Source organism: Balearica regulorum, chromosome 1 (genome assembly GCF_011004875.1).
Source record: "Balearica regulorum gibbericeps isolate bBalReg1 chromosome 1, bBalReg1.pri, whole genome shotgun sequence".
In the NCBI taxonomy this organism is placed as follows: domain Eukaryota; kingdom Metazoa; phylum Chordata; class Aves; order Gruiformes; family Gruidae; genus Balearica; species Balearica regulorum.
Genome location: NC_046184.1, coordinates 123,690,630 through 123,707,105, shown reverse-complemented (window position 1 = coordinate 123,707,105; position 16,476 = coordinate 123,690,630). Strand labels below are relative to the sequence as shown.

Sequence of the window (16,476 nt, the reverse complement as noted above, 5' to 3'; positions counted from 1 at the left end):
ATTAATTCTTTGCCCAAAAGACTTCTCTAAAGCTTTGCTATCAACACAGATGCTAGTTACTTAAGTGCTAATGAACGCTGTTAAGAAATTGTAGTAATTAATAACTCTCCTTCAATGTGATTTTTCAGCTGAACATAATTTTCATGTTCATCTTCACTGATTTGATTGTTTTTTTCCACAGAAAGCATAAATGATGGTTATAATAAAACTAAAAAGTTACGAATCACGTAAACAGTAGTTTGTTTTTTTTTTTTAAAAGAAGATTGTCAGTGTCAGAAACAAGATTTTTTTAATGTAATCTTTTTTTCTTTCCCCTGTAAAGGTGTAGCAGAGAAGACACAACTTCTGAAACTAAATGTTCCTGCAACCTTCATGCTTGTGGCTCTGGATGAAGGTCCAGGTCCTCCAATTAAATACCAGTATGCAGAACTGGGGAAGCTATACACTGTTGTGTCACAGCTGATCCGTTGTTGCAATGTGTCATCACGGATGCAGTCTTCTATCAATGGTATAGTGAATTTTGAGGTTTTCCTTGGATTAATCGAATGCATCATTAAATGCCCATTGTGCATATTTAGCTATTATGTGTAAGCTGGATTAGCTGGAAAAATGTTTGCCTTTCAGGTTTAGCAACTCCTTTTGTTTAAAGACAGAAATCTTTGCCATAAGCAAAGCTGATTTGCTGTACCAACGTACTAAAAAGCACAAGACAGGAATCTGTTCTGTATTTTATGCTTCTTGGCTTATTCCTTAAAGATACAGGAAAACAACTGAGTAGTAAAGTAGTAGTTTGTTGATTACAAAATAGTAATGATTTTAGAATAGTTTAAACTCATTGTAAAGAGTTGCGTAAAATCTTTTGATTCTAAGTAGACAATTAAATAATAGATTAATGGTACCAGTACAAAAGTAATCTGAAAATCACTACAGCAGGCTCTGAAATAGCTAATAGTGCCTATCAGTAAAGAGATCTTGCATTGTTGGGGATAGCTCTTGAAAATGATCTGGTGTTTGTTTGCTGTCAAGAAAGCAAACAGAAGCCAGCACTTTAGTTTATAGAAGATAAGGAATCATCTAGAATTTGGTTGACCACAGTATAAATCCTTAATATTTCCAGTGGTTGAATAGAGTGCATTTATTTTTGAGTAATGGTGACAGAGTATTGGGCTATGTGGACTTTATAGCCTGTATATGTACATGTTCTATTAGACATATTTTAGAAAACCTGATTAGGAATCTGTAGAGAAACTATTTAATAGCAAACTCATTACAGCTTGATGTGTCAGGCTGTAAAATCAATAGGCTAGAATGTGCTGTAATAAGATTAATGAACTGAAAATTTTACTGTGCTATAATAAGCTTCAGAACCATTTGACGGTTTTGATTTGGTTTTGTTTCTAGTGCATTATTTGAGGCTTACGCTGAAAAGATATTCTACCTGTGAAAAATAATTGTATATTTGCTGTGTTCATAATGTTGTACTAAAAAAAATTCCTTTGTATGAACATTACTGTGACTACTAATTATGATTACTATTTGCAGAGTAAAGTTATTTTTTGCTTCAGTATATTAAGCCAGAAAAGTTCTCACTTGGACTTCTGGGCATCTTCAAACATTAACTAAAACCACTGCTAAATTCAGAAACATCAGGATCAAATTAACAGTCTTTCCTTTTGCAAAATGAAGTTTACTAAATTAGATACATTGATTTTTATTCTTTGAGAGTGCATGACTCCTCTGTACACTCCTAGACATTCAGATGGGACTGTTCTGACAGGTATTCCTCTGAGCCCTTTCCCATTGCCCAGTGAAGTAAATAGACCTTGTGTCCTAAAATGTGATAGATTTGGGCTGTGTTATACAAGCAGTGAAGCAGATAAATTTAAGAGATAAGAGGATTTCACTGGGGAAACTCAGTAATTTCTCTTCTTGCATATCAATGTTTCTCCAGCTGTTCCGCTTTGATTGTGATGGCATAATCTTATCTGAGAGGGAGAAGGAGCTCACTCAGGCAGCAAGTGTCAAGCTTCACAATCACCAACCTTAATTATTTCATACCATAGCATTTTTCAAAGAAAATCAACTGTTAGGGGTTGGGTTTTTTCTCCCTCTCTTGTTTTTTGATGAGTTACACAAATTTGTATTTTGTTGTGTCTACACTGAAAGTACTTCAGTACCTTTTCATCTGTAATAACTGTTTGTTCTAGGTAATCCCCCACTTGCCAACCCTTATGGTGATCCTAATTTATCTCAACCTATAATGGCACTTCAGCAAAACGTAGCAGACATTTTGTTTGTGAGAACTAGTTATGTGAAGAAAATCATTGAAGATTGCAGCAACTCTGAAGAGACCATCAAGTTGCTTCGTTTCTGCTGTTGGGAGAATCCTCAATTCTCTTCCACTGTCCTCAGTGAACTTCTTTGGCAGGTAAAAATAAAAAGCTAGGAGAAAGATGGGAATATAATCTGTATATTGCAGGATTCTATATTTATATAAATATATATCTTGATAAACCAGCTTTCCTTAAGGTGGCGTCCTCTGTCAGTATTTACACTCTTAGGTCTATACATCATGTTGGAGTACTATGAGAAGTCCTTTTATGAGTTTTGGAAAGCAATTGACCTTTTATGAGTTAGGAACACTATATTAAGGATGGAAAAAAAGTAGACTGAGGTGGTCTTTATGTATTGCAAGAGCATTTCCTTCAGTTTTTCTGTCATTACCCATAAAAGAGCTTCTTATGTTGCATGGAAAGTTAGAATCATTTCCCAAGATCTCCTTTGTATTTATTTGGAGTAAGTTCATAAGGTTCTTTTTTACAAGTCTGCAAGAACATACTTGGCTTCAGACTCAGGAAGGAATCTTTGGCACACTCTTGGTTTTCCTTTGTAGTCTCTGTAAGGTTAGTCACACTTTACCACTCTAAATAGAATTTTGGACTTTTGTTAGCTCATATTTATATTCACCTTTTTTTCCTCACATGTAAACATCACATTTTTCTATGTCCTTTTGTTTGGCACTCAAAAGAATCATAATAAAAATCACTTTACTGATACTTTACTAGCCCTGTATTTTACATTTTAGATAACCTTTGAAGATAACCGTCAATGTACTGTCTAAAAGTAGCAATATCGGTGAAAAATGCCATTTTGTAATTTTGCTTTTTTAAAGACATTTTTTAAGGTCACCTCTTCAGTATTTCATGCTTGGGGCTTCAGATCAATTCTGTTAGAAACTCCTAAGGAAACATTTTGTCCTTTACAAAACCTACTACATTTAAAACAAAACCAAAACAACCAAAAAGAAAACCAAAACACAACAAAACCACAACCCTCAAAAAACCCTGACGCAATCAACATTTTTTTTTAAAAAGTATGCATTATGTCTTGAAATATCCTTTAAATTACAGTAAACTTTCCTTCAAATGAATTATGTTCTTGTATTGCACTATGTAATCTGTATGATTCAAGGAATGCTTGCTTATGTTCTCTGCATCTTTACTTTTTAAGGTTGCTTATTCATATACGTATGAGCTTCGACCTTATTTGGATCTGCTGCTGCAAATCCTATTAATTGAGGACTCTTGGCAAACTCACAGGTTAGTCTTTACCTGTCTTTTTATAATTCAAGATTATTACATTTTGTACAGCTTGTTTTCCCAGTGGTTCTGTTGCTAATACTTTCAAGAGGTTTGTTTTAAATATATATTAAATCAAAATACAGGAATAAACCATTTTTTTTCCACTTTTATCTCAATTTTTGAGACAAATCTACAATTTTTCACCTTAACCTTCCTTACTATTGAGAAATTTGCTACTTAGCCCTATAAACCCAAGATTTTTTCACGTACAAGAGAACGTGCTCTTCAGGCTAAACTCGTTGGTATTTACTGTGAGATGCTTAGATTGATTCTTAGAAACATCTCATTCAGGAGGGTTCAAAGATAGCCTGGTCTTAGTAGGAAGCAGATCAGTCATAGTACTGATACCAAAACATGGATTAAGTCTGAACGTGGGAGAAAAGCATGTTTCATACATAAATATTCTCTATGTGATCACATTTCAGTAGAATTTTAGCTTCAATATATTAAATATTTATCCAGTTTCAAATGTAATTTTCATATGTCTACAGAATAAGGCTTTTGAAAGTTGAGATTAAAAAATGTAGTTGTTACAATTACTGACTATTTGAGAGAATAGTCAATTCCTCAGAAGTTTCATATAGTAGTAGGTGAGGTAACACAAAATCTATGTGCTACCTGTCAGTTTTTCATAATGTCACTTTCATAATAAGTGAATGAAGGTAGTATCGGATTGACTAAATCATTTGCAACCGTATCTCTCATGGCATTTAAAATACTTTGAGTAAGAGCACACTTGCCGTGTACAGTAAGGGTGTTGGAGTGAACTCACGTACTTAACCTGTGGAATTGGACTGCGCTCTTAGGATTTTATCAGTTGCCTAGCTGTACTTTAGAAGATAATCTAAAAGAAGATGGTGATCTAGTTTACCACACTACAAAACATGAAAACTGAGTTGGAGGGATTTATACCTTTTTTTTTTTTTTTTCTTAATAGGAATTACAGTTTAGGTAAGGGACAATATAAAAAATATAAAAAAGCCTTTATACATAGGTTTTTCAGTTTTGCGTAGGTATCTATATGTAATGTATATATAATGCAGTTTGTTTATATTTTCTTCCTGATAAACAAATACTTTCCTAGAACAGTAGAGGATGGGCACACTCTAGTAGATGTGAAATAAAATAATATTTTTTAGGGTGGAAACGCAGGTGAGAAATCATGGAAGTGGTTGTTTGGGATAGTGCTATGTTTGAAATAATGGGATGTGAAGGAGGTTGAATGTTGTGGTGTGGCTTTCACTATACTTGGAGATGTACGTCACGTTCAAGATTGCAGTGTCAGGAATTGCAGTGCTTGTTGGAATTGGGTTAGGCTTCAGAAGAGGGGTATTTAAGTGGCCAGCTGCAGTCATCCTCTGATTTCTTGCTGCCACTTCTGGCAGTAGTTTGAAGTACTGGTCTCTGTCCTGCTTTTGGTGTTGCTGTGATGATCATAGAATTTTAATGATCTTTGTGGGGGATTTTTTTAAGATAAGATAAACAACCAAATAGCATAACTGTCCCTAGTAAATAGTAGTATCTTCTCTCTTAGAAAACAAGCATCATCTGATCTTAGGTAGTGTGCATCCTTCAGTTCTCCTTGTATTCTTGTACTGTGAGGTGGCTGCTGCTGCTGCTCTTTGGCATCAAACCCACTCTCATAAATTTCTCTTGATTTGACAAGTTCAAATGCCAAGTCTGAGATAACGTAGTGGTACTTGTAACACTATTAAACCATCTGAAGTAAAGCTCATCATCACTTTATAGATGGCGTCCAGGTTGTTGACTGCCTGGAGTCTATTCCTGACCATTGGCGGGGCTATGACGAAAGAGGGCAATTGCTTTTCCTACAGTGAGTGTAGCTCTTCGAGACATCAGGTGCTGTGCCCTCCTCTGACTTTTTTCCAGAGCCAAAAGTGTGTCAGTTCTCAGTTCGTGCAGTTTCAGGGTGGCAATTAATTCTTCTACCCCTTGTTCGAGAGCAGAAGGCACGGAAAGTGCCTTAGTTTCAGGGAATGCCCGAGTCCTTTCTTACTGCTGTGCACAAATGTGTACTGTTCATTCCTCTTCAGAGGAACTGTATCTAAAAGAGTGTGTCTTTGAGAAGCATAACTATAACATAAGTAACCATTCTGTTGAGGATTTAACTGTTCCAATTCTGTATGGACCTATTGGGTTAACAGGTCTATTTTGTAAATGCAGTTGATATTAAAAATAAGTAATAAAAATTAATGAGTTAAAGTTGATTGATGTGATTAAAATTAATCATACTTACTTGTTTTATATATCTCAGAGAGTTTAAATATTACCAGACATGCTAAAATTATAGGTTACATATGTGATGTATATAGTTAGTTTTCTGATTTAAACAAAAAAACCTCTTCACTAAAACCAGAAGTCAGAATACAAGCTATCCCTCTTGTAATTACATTGTAAGTGAGGTCTTAATTCAAATACGAAAACTCTTAATGCTTGACTTGAAGTTTTGATTGTTGTTTGGGTTTTTTTGTAGGATTCACAATGCACTAAAGGGAATCCCAGATGACAGGGATGGACTGTTTGACACAATTCAGCGCTCTAAGAATCATTATCAGAAAAGAGCTTACCAGTGTATAAAGTGCATGGTAGCTCTCTTCAGCAACTGTCCTGTAGCCTACCAGATCCTTCAGGTGATACTTTTCTTTCTGTTTCTCGCTGGGTTGTTTTTTTTTTCCAGTTCTGTATTTAAAAAAAAAACAACAAAAAAACCAACCAAAGAACCCCCACCACCAAAAAAACCCCCACCGTTATTCAGTTTTCATCACCTTGATGAAATTAGAACTTCTAAGTACAATTCATATGAACCTTCCTATATCAGAAGGTCAATATATGGGATTGAGAACAATTTGGTTAAACTTGCACTCATGATTCTGTAATGCAGCTGCAAATCTACAGACTTCACTTCAAATTCGAAGTTTATGCAAAAAAGAGTATTTGGTGGGGGTGTCTTTGAAACAGCAGCATATGTGTTGGTGGTCTGTTCTCTGATAGCTGATGTATAGGAAGGGGAAAAATACTTCTCTTTTGAAGAACAGAGAAAATAATTCCGAATTGTTAATTTTCCATCTGCAGAGCAATGGAGATTTGAAGAGAAAATGGACCTGGGCGGTAGAATGGCTTGGAGACGAGCTTGAGCGTAGACCGTACACTGGCAATCCCCAATACACCTATAATAATTGGTCTCCACCAATACAAAGCAATGAAACATCAAATGGCTACTTCCTAGAGAGATCGCACAGTGCTAGAATGACTCTTGCAAAAGCTTGTGAACTCTGCCCAGAGGAGGTAAAGAATGAATTTGACTTCTGGTAAAAAATTGGAGTAAAGTGCTTCTGTAGATAATTAACCTTAGCAACAGGTTCTGGTCATTACAGAGGTACACATCTTATAAGTATTTTATAAATATGGATTTCTGGTTTTGTTGGTTTCAGTTACATACTCCTGTGCATCTTTCTACTTTTATTACTGTTTCTATAGACATCTGTCACTTAAAGAGTTAGCAGTATAGAATTGAAATTGACCATTTAAAGTAGATTATGAATGGGCCTGTTTTTCCAAGAATATGTTGATAGTGGGAATTTTTATGTAGTACAGTAAAAGCTATGGGTGGCACGGTGAGGTGGAATTTTTCTCCAAGCACCTCTGAAACAATCACTTGCATGTACGATTGGTTCTAGATAGAACAATTGTGATAGGTTTTACTGAAGTAAATTAAACGTTTCTTCAAACTTTAGGAACCAGATGATCCTGATGCCCCAGATGAACATGAGTCTTCTCCACCTGAAGATGCCCCACTGTATCCCCATTCACCTGGTTCCCAGTATCAACAGGTAAAAGCTCAGAGTTGAACCATTTATTCAGAGTTCCAGGTTAGCTTGCTTAAATTACAGGCATTTAGCCAGAAGCATGTTACTGTCACATACCACACTCAGAGGACTAAAGATAAAGGTACACCTCCACTTTGCCAGGAACAGTTTCACCATCAGAGTTTTCAGGTGAGAATGTTGATGTTACCTGACCAGTGATTAATCATCCATAGAAAGAGCAGGGGGACAGATGTCATCACAGTCTAGTGCATACTGAATTTGATTCTGTCACATTTGTTGACATTGATATTATTTTGTGAGTTGCTTTCTTGTTTTTTAAATACAAAACCAAGCCTGAAGGCCTGAATTTTGGTTTGGGTAATAGGAGGGCTTTTAGAAAAATGCAGATGGCTTTGTTACCTATAATTAGTGCTATGAAGACTGATCTCTAAATCTGAAGTACATATAAAATCTGAATCTGTTTTTTGTGTTAAATGACTGCTTTGTTAACACCTTTCAGTGGAAAGCCAGATCTGAAAGAAATCATAACCAGGTTTTTTGTTGAATTGACTAAATCAGATCCCGCACTTAGTTGCCATTTTTTGTTCCAATTCATTTTATATATTCCAAATCTGCTAATTTAATTTCCTTTCCCGCCCAAACCCATTTTCCCTCCATCTTGCTTTCCTTACTTGATGTTCTCAGCAGAGCAGTTGGTAAGTCACGCAGATTTTCCCATTCCTTTCTGAGCTCCTGAGTTCAGACACATACCGTAACCTCACTGTTACCCGTGTGATGTGTTCACTTTCTTGCAAGAGGTGGCGTTTCTCACTAACACACACACTCCTCATATTCCTGGTTTCTCCACAGTTGGTTAAACTCTGCGAAACAGTAGATGAGAGGTTTTCATTTGCCCGCTGTGTGTATGACTTTTTTAAATTGGGACAGAGCATCTGGAGATAACAACTGGTCTAGATTTCATTCAGTTCTGTAACATTAAGGTTTTCCCTCATAAAAATTAAAGTATGCTGCACAAATACAGGTATGCTTTTTCCATTGTCTTCAGAAAAAATTCAGGCTGGTTGAATCTGTTGATAAAATACGTGCACAGTTTAATGTCTGGAGCGCATAGGCAGCCTCTTTTCGTCTCCCTTTTTTTCTTTCTTGCTGCTTTGGCTTTGCATGTAAATGTTTGTTATTCAAAAGCTGAGATGACTATTTTAACTAATCCTTTTATCTTTACAAGTTGAAAGTTTGTTTACCTTCTGCGTAAATTAAAAAGGTAAGCAAAGGATGAGCTGCAGAGGAATGAAGAAACTGATGTGTCTTCATGTAGATACTACTATGCTGGAAGTTTAGTGTGCTCGAGGATACTTTCCAGTAGTGTGAATGTAAAGGGGTGAAGCAAGTAACCAGGTTAGGAAACAGTCCACGAGTTTAATGTGCCTTGAAAATGTTTATGCTTTGTTACAGAATAACCACGTGCATGGACAGCCATATACAGGCCCGGCAGCACATCATATGAACAACCCTCAGCGAACTGGCCAACGAGCACAAGAAAATTACGAAGGCAGTGAAGAAGTTTCCCCGCCTCAGACAAAAGATTAGTGAAATGCACATAATCAATTAACTTGCTCCATCAAGACTGTGCACCCAGGCCTTACAGTCCAACCTTTCTCTGTGTCTGGCTAATATTTAAAACTAGAAAAACTATTCCTAATCAACATGGAGTGGAGAGTCTATTCACTGTCTTATCTGCAGAAAATTGCTGTCAATATATAACCCGCCTGCAGTGGAAAGTGTATAGTGTTTTGTAATAAATGGCCTGATGCTAATGTGTAAATGGCAAAGGTGTATATAGTATATTAATGTTTGACTGTTAATTCTTGAGCAAGAAACATTTTTTTTGTCTTGATGAGACTCACAGATCTACAAAAACAAAAAAATAATTTCTTGATATATCTGCTGCGCTCTGCAACCAGTGTTGCCTGCCTCACGGCAGTCGGATCAACTCCTTGACGAAAAAGCCTATCCATGTCAACCACAAAAATAGTTTCATGTTAATTCTTTGCCACTGGAGTCGATTTTACTATGAGCAACGTAATGGCTGGTAACCTTTTAATTATTTGGTTGATGTGGAAAATTGGTGATGTAACATTGTTTCTAGATCTTTTTTCATTGCCTTTTTCATTCTGGTATTAGGTTAATCACTTTGAAGCTATAGTTATGCTGTAACATTTAGCATGGCTTCACACCAAGTTAGTGTAGCCAACGAGGGGGAAAAAAACAAACATGACAGCAGTTGTCCCAATGTGACAACTGTATTGCTCAGAACTTTTTCTTCTTACACCTAGAATATAAAATGGGGAGGGAAAATGTGACAAACAAGTGGTTTTCAGTTTCACATATGTTCCTCACGTCTGATGTTTGACAGTTCTGTCTCTGGGTGGGATAAAGAACACTTAGTTTTCAGTAATAGGAATTTAAAAGATTTAAAACAAATATGCAAAAATTTGCTATGCCAGGATGCCTGGAGCATAATAGACTGTATTTGGTGTGCTTGTTTTGTTTCTTTGGTAGAGCTTATTAGATAAACTTCTAACACTTTCCTTCTACTGCATCCCAGTGAAGTGGAAGTCAACAAAATCACACAGTACTTGTGAGTGCCACTGCACCAAGTTAACTTGCTGGTTTTCTGCTCGTTCACAGTTCTACTTGAAAGCGAGAATTGTCTTAGCTCTTTATCCATTATACAGGAAATCTTAACATTAGAAGCAGGGTTTAATTATAAGAGAAACTACTGGTTAGTCAAATACAATTCTGAGGTATCTCTATTCCAGAATAAACATTTGTTTAAAGACTTCAAGAAACGCATCAGTAAATACTGTATTTAAATGAAAATTGGTAACTTGAATGTGTGTAATTTTTTTGGAACCTGTCTAAAAACCAAATACCCCTGCAAAACAGATACAGCCCACCCTATACTATTTAAATATTTTGCTGTTTTATTTTATAGAAATTATTTTGCTGAATTCACAAATAGAATTTGATTTAAGAAGAATGTTTTGTCCTGTGGTGTGTGTTGTTTTTGGTTTTTTTTTTTAATTGGACTGCACAGAAAGGTGAATTCTGTGCAGTGGCACTATGCTGAAAATCTGGAACAACAGTCACATTGAGATTCTGTGCACAAAAAAAAAAAAAAAATTGGCCCTTAAGAATAAACTAATCAGGACAATTACACTGTAAAAGTTTCTTAATGTGATTTATCTTGTACTTTTTGTATGTTTTTATATATACATATATATATTTAATGAGCACAAGCTTGATGGTGTTTTTTACAAATGAGTTGATAGAAACAAAGCTGCTTATCAAATTAAAGGTCTGTAGTTTTGAAATGAACAAAGGAAAATTTGGTTGCAAGTGCATTCTTATGCATTTATTATAATAAGGAAGGGACACGGAAGATTTTTGAATATGCTGTGTAGTGATGATCGCTTTTATGCTTCCATGTGTTCCCTAGTGCTCAAGTTAATTCAGATTTTTTCATAGTTTTTTAGTAATACCATTTTACCTGGACTTAGTAAGTTTGGATAAAGTGTTCCCATTTGTGTTTGGGAATGCTGGTTGGAGGTTTTAACTCAAAAATTCTACCCTGAGAACTCAAGTTGAAATAGTTCATATTTATTTGGACCAGTAATTGTTAAACAAGCTATCTCAGAGGTGATTATCATGTATTTTTTACGATATAGGTAAAATATAGTTCAGCCTTGCCAAATGTGTTTGCTTTTAATAGTGCAATGATTGTAGAGACGTGTCACGCCTGTGACACTTTAAGGCTGTGGCTCTCTTCAGTCATATGCCCCCTGTCCCTGAATTGAGAGTGACTGCAGTGGCACTTGTTTTTCAGGCGGCAAATTGCTAATACTGTGTATCCTTGTGACTTCAAAGGAGGACAGCCTGTACTGTTTGTTGCAGCTGCTGCTTTTAAAGGGATAACTGCAGTAAAAGGTGCAATGTTTTCTTTGCTCCGGGCAAAAGAATTTTGAATCGTACTTAACAAATATTGTACAAGCAAAAAGTTTCATATGCATGTTACTGTCACAGCATTTTGGCAGTGGTCGTTTTCAGGCATTACACAGTACCTCATTGTTGATGGCACACTTTAAAACAGTAGTCCTCAAAGTGCCTAAAGATTTAATTCCCCCATCGCTAATTTCAGTCCTTCTTGCTGTTTGGAACAGTTACTAGGGAATCTCTGGTCTTCCATAAAATGAGCCAATAAATAGTAAAGCAATTACTCATGTTCCTGACAATGTAACATCAAATACATAGAAACTGAAAATTCATAAGTGATGTTAGATGGTTGTTAATGTGTAGTTTGACCTAGGGGGAAGTCCGTAATCTTACTATGCAGAGTTTCTCCCCCTTGTACATTTGGATTGTGGTTGTTCGTGACCAAAATAAGCTTTTAACACTTGCCACTGGTAGTATTAAAAAACCAGTACAGCCATATATAAAAGAAATTCAGTTACTCTCTGTGTATCAGTAGAAGTACCAAGTTTCAGTCACAGAGTTGGTTACCTACACCTGTGTTATCCCATTGACAACAATGAGGTTGCACAGCATTCAGTCCAGGCTAATTTGCCATGCAGAACCTGATTTTCTGGTGATGCACAAGCAGAAAAGGACTCTGCTTGACCAGAGTTTTTCCAATTACTTTCCCTGCTAACTACCAGCTCTGAAAAAGTTGTCTATTTTTAAAGCTCACGTATCTTGCTGAAGTTAAGCCAGAAAGAAATGAGATTCCACAGTGACACTTCATATTGTTTTTCAGAGTGAAACTTTACTTTAGATGACATGAGAAAATTGTGTTGCAGTAATTGCTCTTAGGCCTTCTCAGCCACTTTGTTGTGCCTAGCTTGTGTGTTTCAGCATATGTATCATCAAAAAGCACTTATGGTTCCAAAACTTTCTCTTATTTCCTAAGTTGCAGGAGAGAATGAGATTAGCCATTCTGCCAAAGCTAAAACGGGCAAAAATTGGCTGCTGTAGCAATTTACTTCATTTTTTGGTTTCAATAAATTTTGTCTACCTCCGAGTCTCTTGCCAGAAACGAATAGGCTGATAAACTACGTCAAGGCAAAGTGGCTCACCATTTTTGTTGGGGTGTGTTTCAGTTACTAGGCGTTGTAGCGAGGCTTTCAGTGCAATGAATTGAGCTTCAAATGGAAGTTAAAGACTAACTATGTAAATTAGAGGAAGAAGTGGCATGTTAGGAAATTTGCAGAGTAACCAATTAAGTGTTTAAATATCTTAGTTGAAACTTGTTAGTCCACACTTGCAAATAAATCTGCATCTAAAGCAAATTCACCCCCGTGGTGAAAGACGCACATCTTAATTTTTGGGAGGGCGAGATGGTGATGTTGACCTCGCCTTTCTTAAGGCAGGCCTGGGAGTTTCCCATTTGGGAGCCTGCTCCGGCACAGTGTGATCAGGACAGCAGTAGCGTTGGCTCCCCCTCTTACCTCTTGGGCTCTCCGTCATGCTCATGATCCCGCTTTTCTCACAGCCCTGAGGTGTTGGGAATAGGGTCTAAACCTGCCTTCTGCCTAGAGCAAGACAAGGCTTTCTGGGGGAGAAGTAGGAACCGTCTTGTAAATACAGTGTGCCGCACGGCGGTACCACGATAACGGCAAGGTGAAAAAACCCCACTACATCCCTCTGCCTGATTTCTCTTCCTCTTGCAGCAAATGGTCTGGTGAGGAAGAGGACAGCAAACCGCTCTTTAAAGCTCAGTGCGTTTTCTTGCTGGCTTGCAGCTTGAGCCAGTCTGCATTTGTACGCTAGTGCAGCGAAGGTCACTGTGCAGCAGCAGCGCAAGCAGCGCACCCTGTCTGTGCCCTCTGTGCCGTGTCAGGGTGTTCATTACGCCTTCCTCCTGTTGGCCACTGGGGATTGTCACGTTAGTAACACGTTCGTTTATGCTGAGCTTTGCCCTCTGTTACAGACTCAGCAGCTCTACTGCACTAGAAGGGCTTTAACCCCATCTGAGCACTGTCACTTTTTACACTATGTAACTTAAGATTCGTACTATAAATGTCCTTTTATTTCTAAGGTATAAAAATTTCCCTTGGACTAACTATTTTAAAATGTCAACTAGCCATTCTTTTGTCCTTTTTTTACAAGAGCGAGTGTTCAGTCCTGCCCCTGTATAGTGTCTGTGAGGGTAGGCTGTTCACAGAAGTGTGTTGACATAGATTCCAGCACTTAAATTCAGTGATCCTCATCCTGTAATCTGTTTTTTTCCAATGCAAGCTATGGTGGATCCATGGATTTCAGCGGCATTTGTGTGTGTCCTGTTGATTTCGGCATCGTGAGGGTTGAAGTCGGTGATGTGTCGCAGGGATAGAGCCAGATGAGACAACGGGTGGCACAACAAACCAGCTATCTCGCTTTATTTATACTTACCTGCAGACAATGAAATCAAAATGAGGACGGGAGAACCAGTTTCTGAAGGAGAAAAACACTCTCCTGAATAAGGGCTAACTTTTAATCAGATTTTAAATACCCAACTCTCTATTTTTTAGCTTTAGAATCCCTTAAAGCCACTTTTTTGATAATAAAACTGACCTACAGGCTGTTTCCTTGGAAGAATTTAATATAGCCTTAATTACATCGGCACAATTGTGAAATGAGTGTCATTCTTCAAGGGTGAAAATAATGTGCAAATGTCTTCTAATTTGTAGCAATGAGCTAACCTGGAATAATGAAAATAGGAGAAAAAAAGGAAAACAGTTCTATGAATTAATCCAAAATCTAACCATAGAAAAACATCCAGTGCAGGAAAACAATATCATTCCCTTCTTTCCTCTCTCCTATTTAAAATGTCCAGTAATGTTGATTTTTATTCTTCGTTTACAACTGCTATTCCAGTCACTTGGTTTATGTTCCCCTAAGCAGTGTCAGCTGCGTAGTTTGCAGCTTCCTGGTGCGTTTGCAGTTACGTCCCTGCCAGTCCTTACCAGAGCAAAATCTTTAAATCTTTGGTTTTCCCATATAAACCTAATCCACATTCCCATTGCTGTGGCGTGCTGTTTCTGTTCTCATGCGATGACCAGGACTGGATGAATGCTTCCCGAGGGTGAGTTCACCTGAGCCATTAAGCGAGCAGTTACGTTCCTTTTCTGTAATGTTACCTCCGTGGATGCAGCTTTTAAAGGTACTGACCTTCGTTGCAGCTTTGTTTATTGAAATGCTGCTCGGTTCTTGTCCATCGCTCCTGAGTTCCTGTCCATAATTTCTTAACAATTCTTTCTTACCAAGTTTCTCACTCTGGATTACCAGGATCACTTTCTATTTAATATTTTTGTATTGTCTTGGAATCAAATCCCTTTGCTTGCCAGGATGTTTTTTGTTTGGTTTTGGGGTGGGGTTTTTTTTTTTTACCTCCTTTTCTACCTACACCTACTGGTTTGCTGTTAGCTGCTACAAAAGAGCCACGTTTGCCAGGCAGCCTGGCTCTCCAAACCGGAGTCTTTTACAGCGTGGTAGCAGCAGCAGCCGCCAAAGCCTTGACCAGGCAGGCTTTGTCGTCTCTTAAATCTTCTCAGAATTTATGTGGGATATGAAAGCTTCAGGCTACTGATGGCACTCCTGAGTTCAAACAGGTTGTAGCTTACTGGGTTTTGTTTGGGGCGTTTTGTTTTGTGGGGGTTTTTTTCTTCATTTTCTATCTTCAACACTTTCTACAGGTGAATAAAAATGGTAGGTGTTGCTGGAATCTACTTTGGAAAAAAAGGCTGATTGGAAATTTGGACACATTAATATATTTGATTGTATTTAAATGTCTGGTGGGTGCTTTAGAGTCCTTACAAAGTCATCTGGAAGCAAATTCAAAAGCTTAGAAACATGAAAACCAGGTCTTCAAGATTTAACAATACAAATTCTCTCTACCTGTCCTGCCATGTGATTAAGAACAGGTGAAATAGCAGAAATGGAAATATTTCCCCAAAGGGAGAGAGGTCGTACTCCACGAAATCCCTGGGGAACTGGAAATGCTGAGCGTGCTTTGCCTGGGCTCGCACCACTGGTAGCAGCGGAGCATCTGAGCCCTCCCGGTGTGAACTCGCCCGAACCACAGACTTCCCCGAGCACCAGAGAACTGATTTCTAGCAGGAAGTTGGTTAAGTAGCATATAAAGCGTTTTCTATTATTTTTCTGCTCTAAGATCTGTACCGAGTTGAATCCTCTGAGCAAATAAAGAGGGGGAGCGGGCTGAGCGAGAGGCTTCGCAGGTTTGGTCTGTTAATACTTTCTACCTCTTGACATTCGTTGCTGCTGCAGGCTGACATGCCAGTGAGCGGCTTTCACAGCGTGAGGGTTTCTTCTGGGTCGGGCCAGTTGGGGTGCAGCAGTACCTGGGCAGGCACGGGGCGGTCCCTGCCTCCCCCTGGGGATGTGGGAAATCATTTGAAACGCGACTTCTTTTTGGGCGGCACCACGTGGACTCACAAACGCTTCTACTCAGTCTCTCGTGCTACCTCCTTCCCCATGTGAAGTAGCATAAAATCCTTGCGCAGGTGATACCGTTGACATAACGCAGCCGCGGGGAGATGCGTTGGTTTCTAGCTATGCTGATGTGGTGCGGGGTTAGAAAGGGAGGCATGTCGGAATGTGAAAAGCCAGTGTTCCGCAGGTCAACCTGCATGTTTTATCTAGAAAGAAATGTTACCAATTGCTACCGTGGTTGTGTGTAAGACTGAAATGCTGACAGAACTTTGTAACCCTCCCCGTCTGAGTCTGAGAGACCTGGCGTTGGCTTTCCGAGCACTTCTGCAACCTGAACCAAAAAACTGCGGTGGGAATGTAGACTTACCACGTAGCTGTGGAAGAAAGCTTCAATCGTGTCTCTTCTCTCGGTCTTCAGAGCAGTCAACATGATTTTGATGTAGGTTTTAGATTATGTATATATAAACCTGATTGAAGTACCAACAGCAAACCATAAATAA

The 16,476-nt window shown here is 38.1% G+C and overlaps 1 protein-coding gene across 3 annotated transcripts in view; it reads left to right on the top strand.

Moving 5' to 3' along the window:
- Positions 1–15,748, top strand: part of USP9X (ubiquitin specific peptidase 9 X-linked) — a 113,246-nt gene extending 97,498 nt beyond the window's left edge. For all 3 annotated transcript variants that reach the window (XM_075774106.1, XM_075774088.1, XM_075774097.1), the window contains 7 exons: positions 323–508; positions 2,208–2,428; positions 3,511–3,599; positions 6,136–6,292; positions 6,735–6,947; positions 7,397–7,492; positions 8,942–15,748. In XM_075774106.1, coding sequence (XP_075630221.1) covers positions 323–508; positions 2,208–2,428; positions 3,511–3,599; positions 6,136–6,292; positions 6,735–6,947; positions 7,397–7,492; positions 8,942–9,076 — 1,097 coding nt within the window. In that variant the 3' untranslated portion in view covers positions 9,077–15,748. The remainder of the gene's footprint in view (positions 1–322; positions 509–2,207; positions 2,429–3,510; positions 3,600–6,135; positions 6,293–6,734; positions 6,948–7,396; positions 7,493–8,941) is intronic.
- Positions 15,749–16,476: the final 728 nt, after the last annotated feature.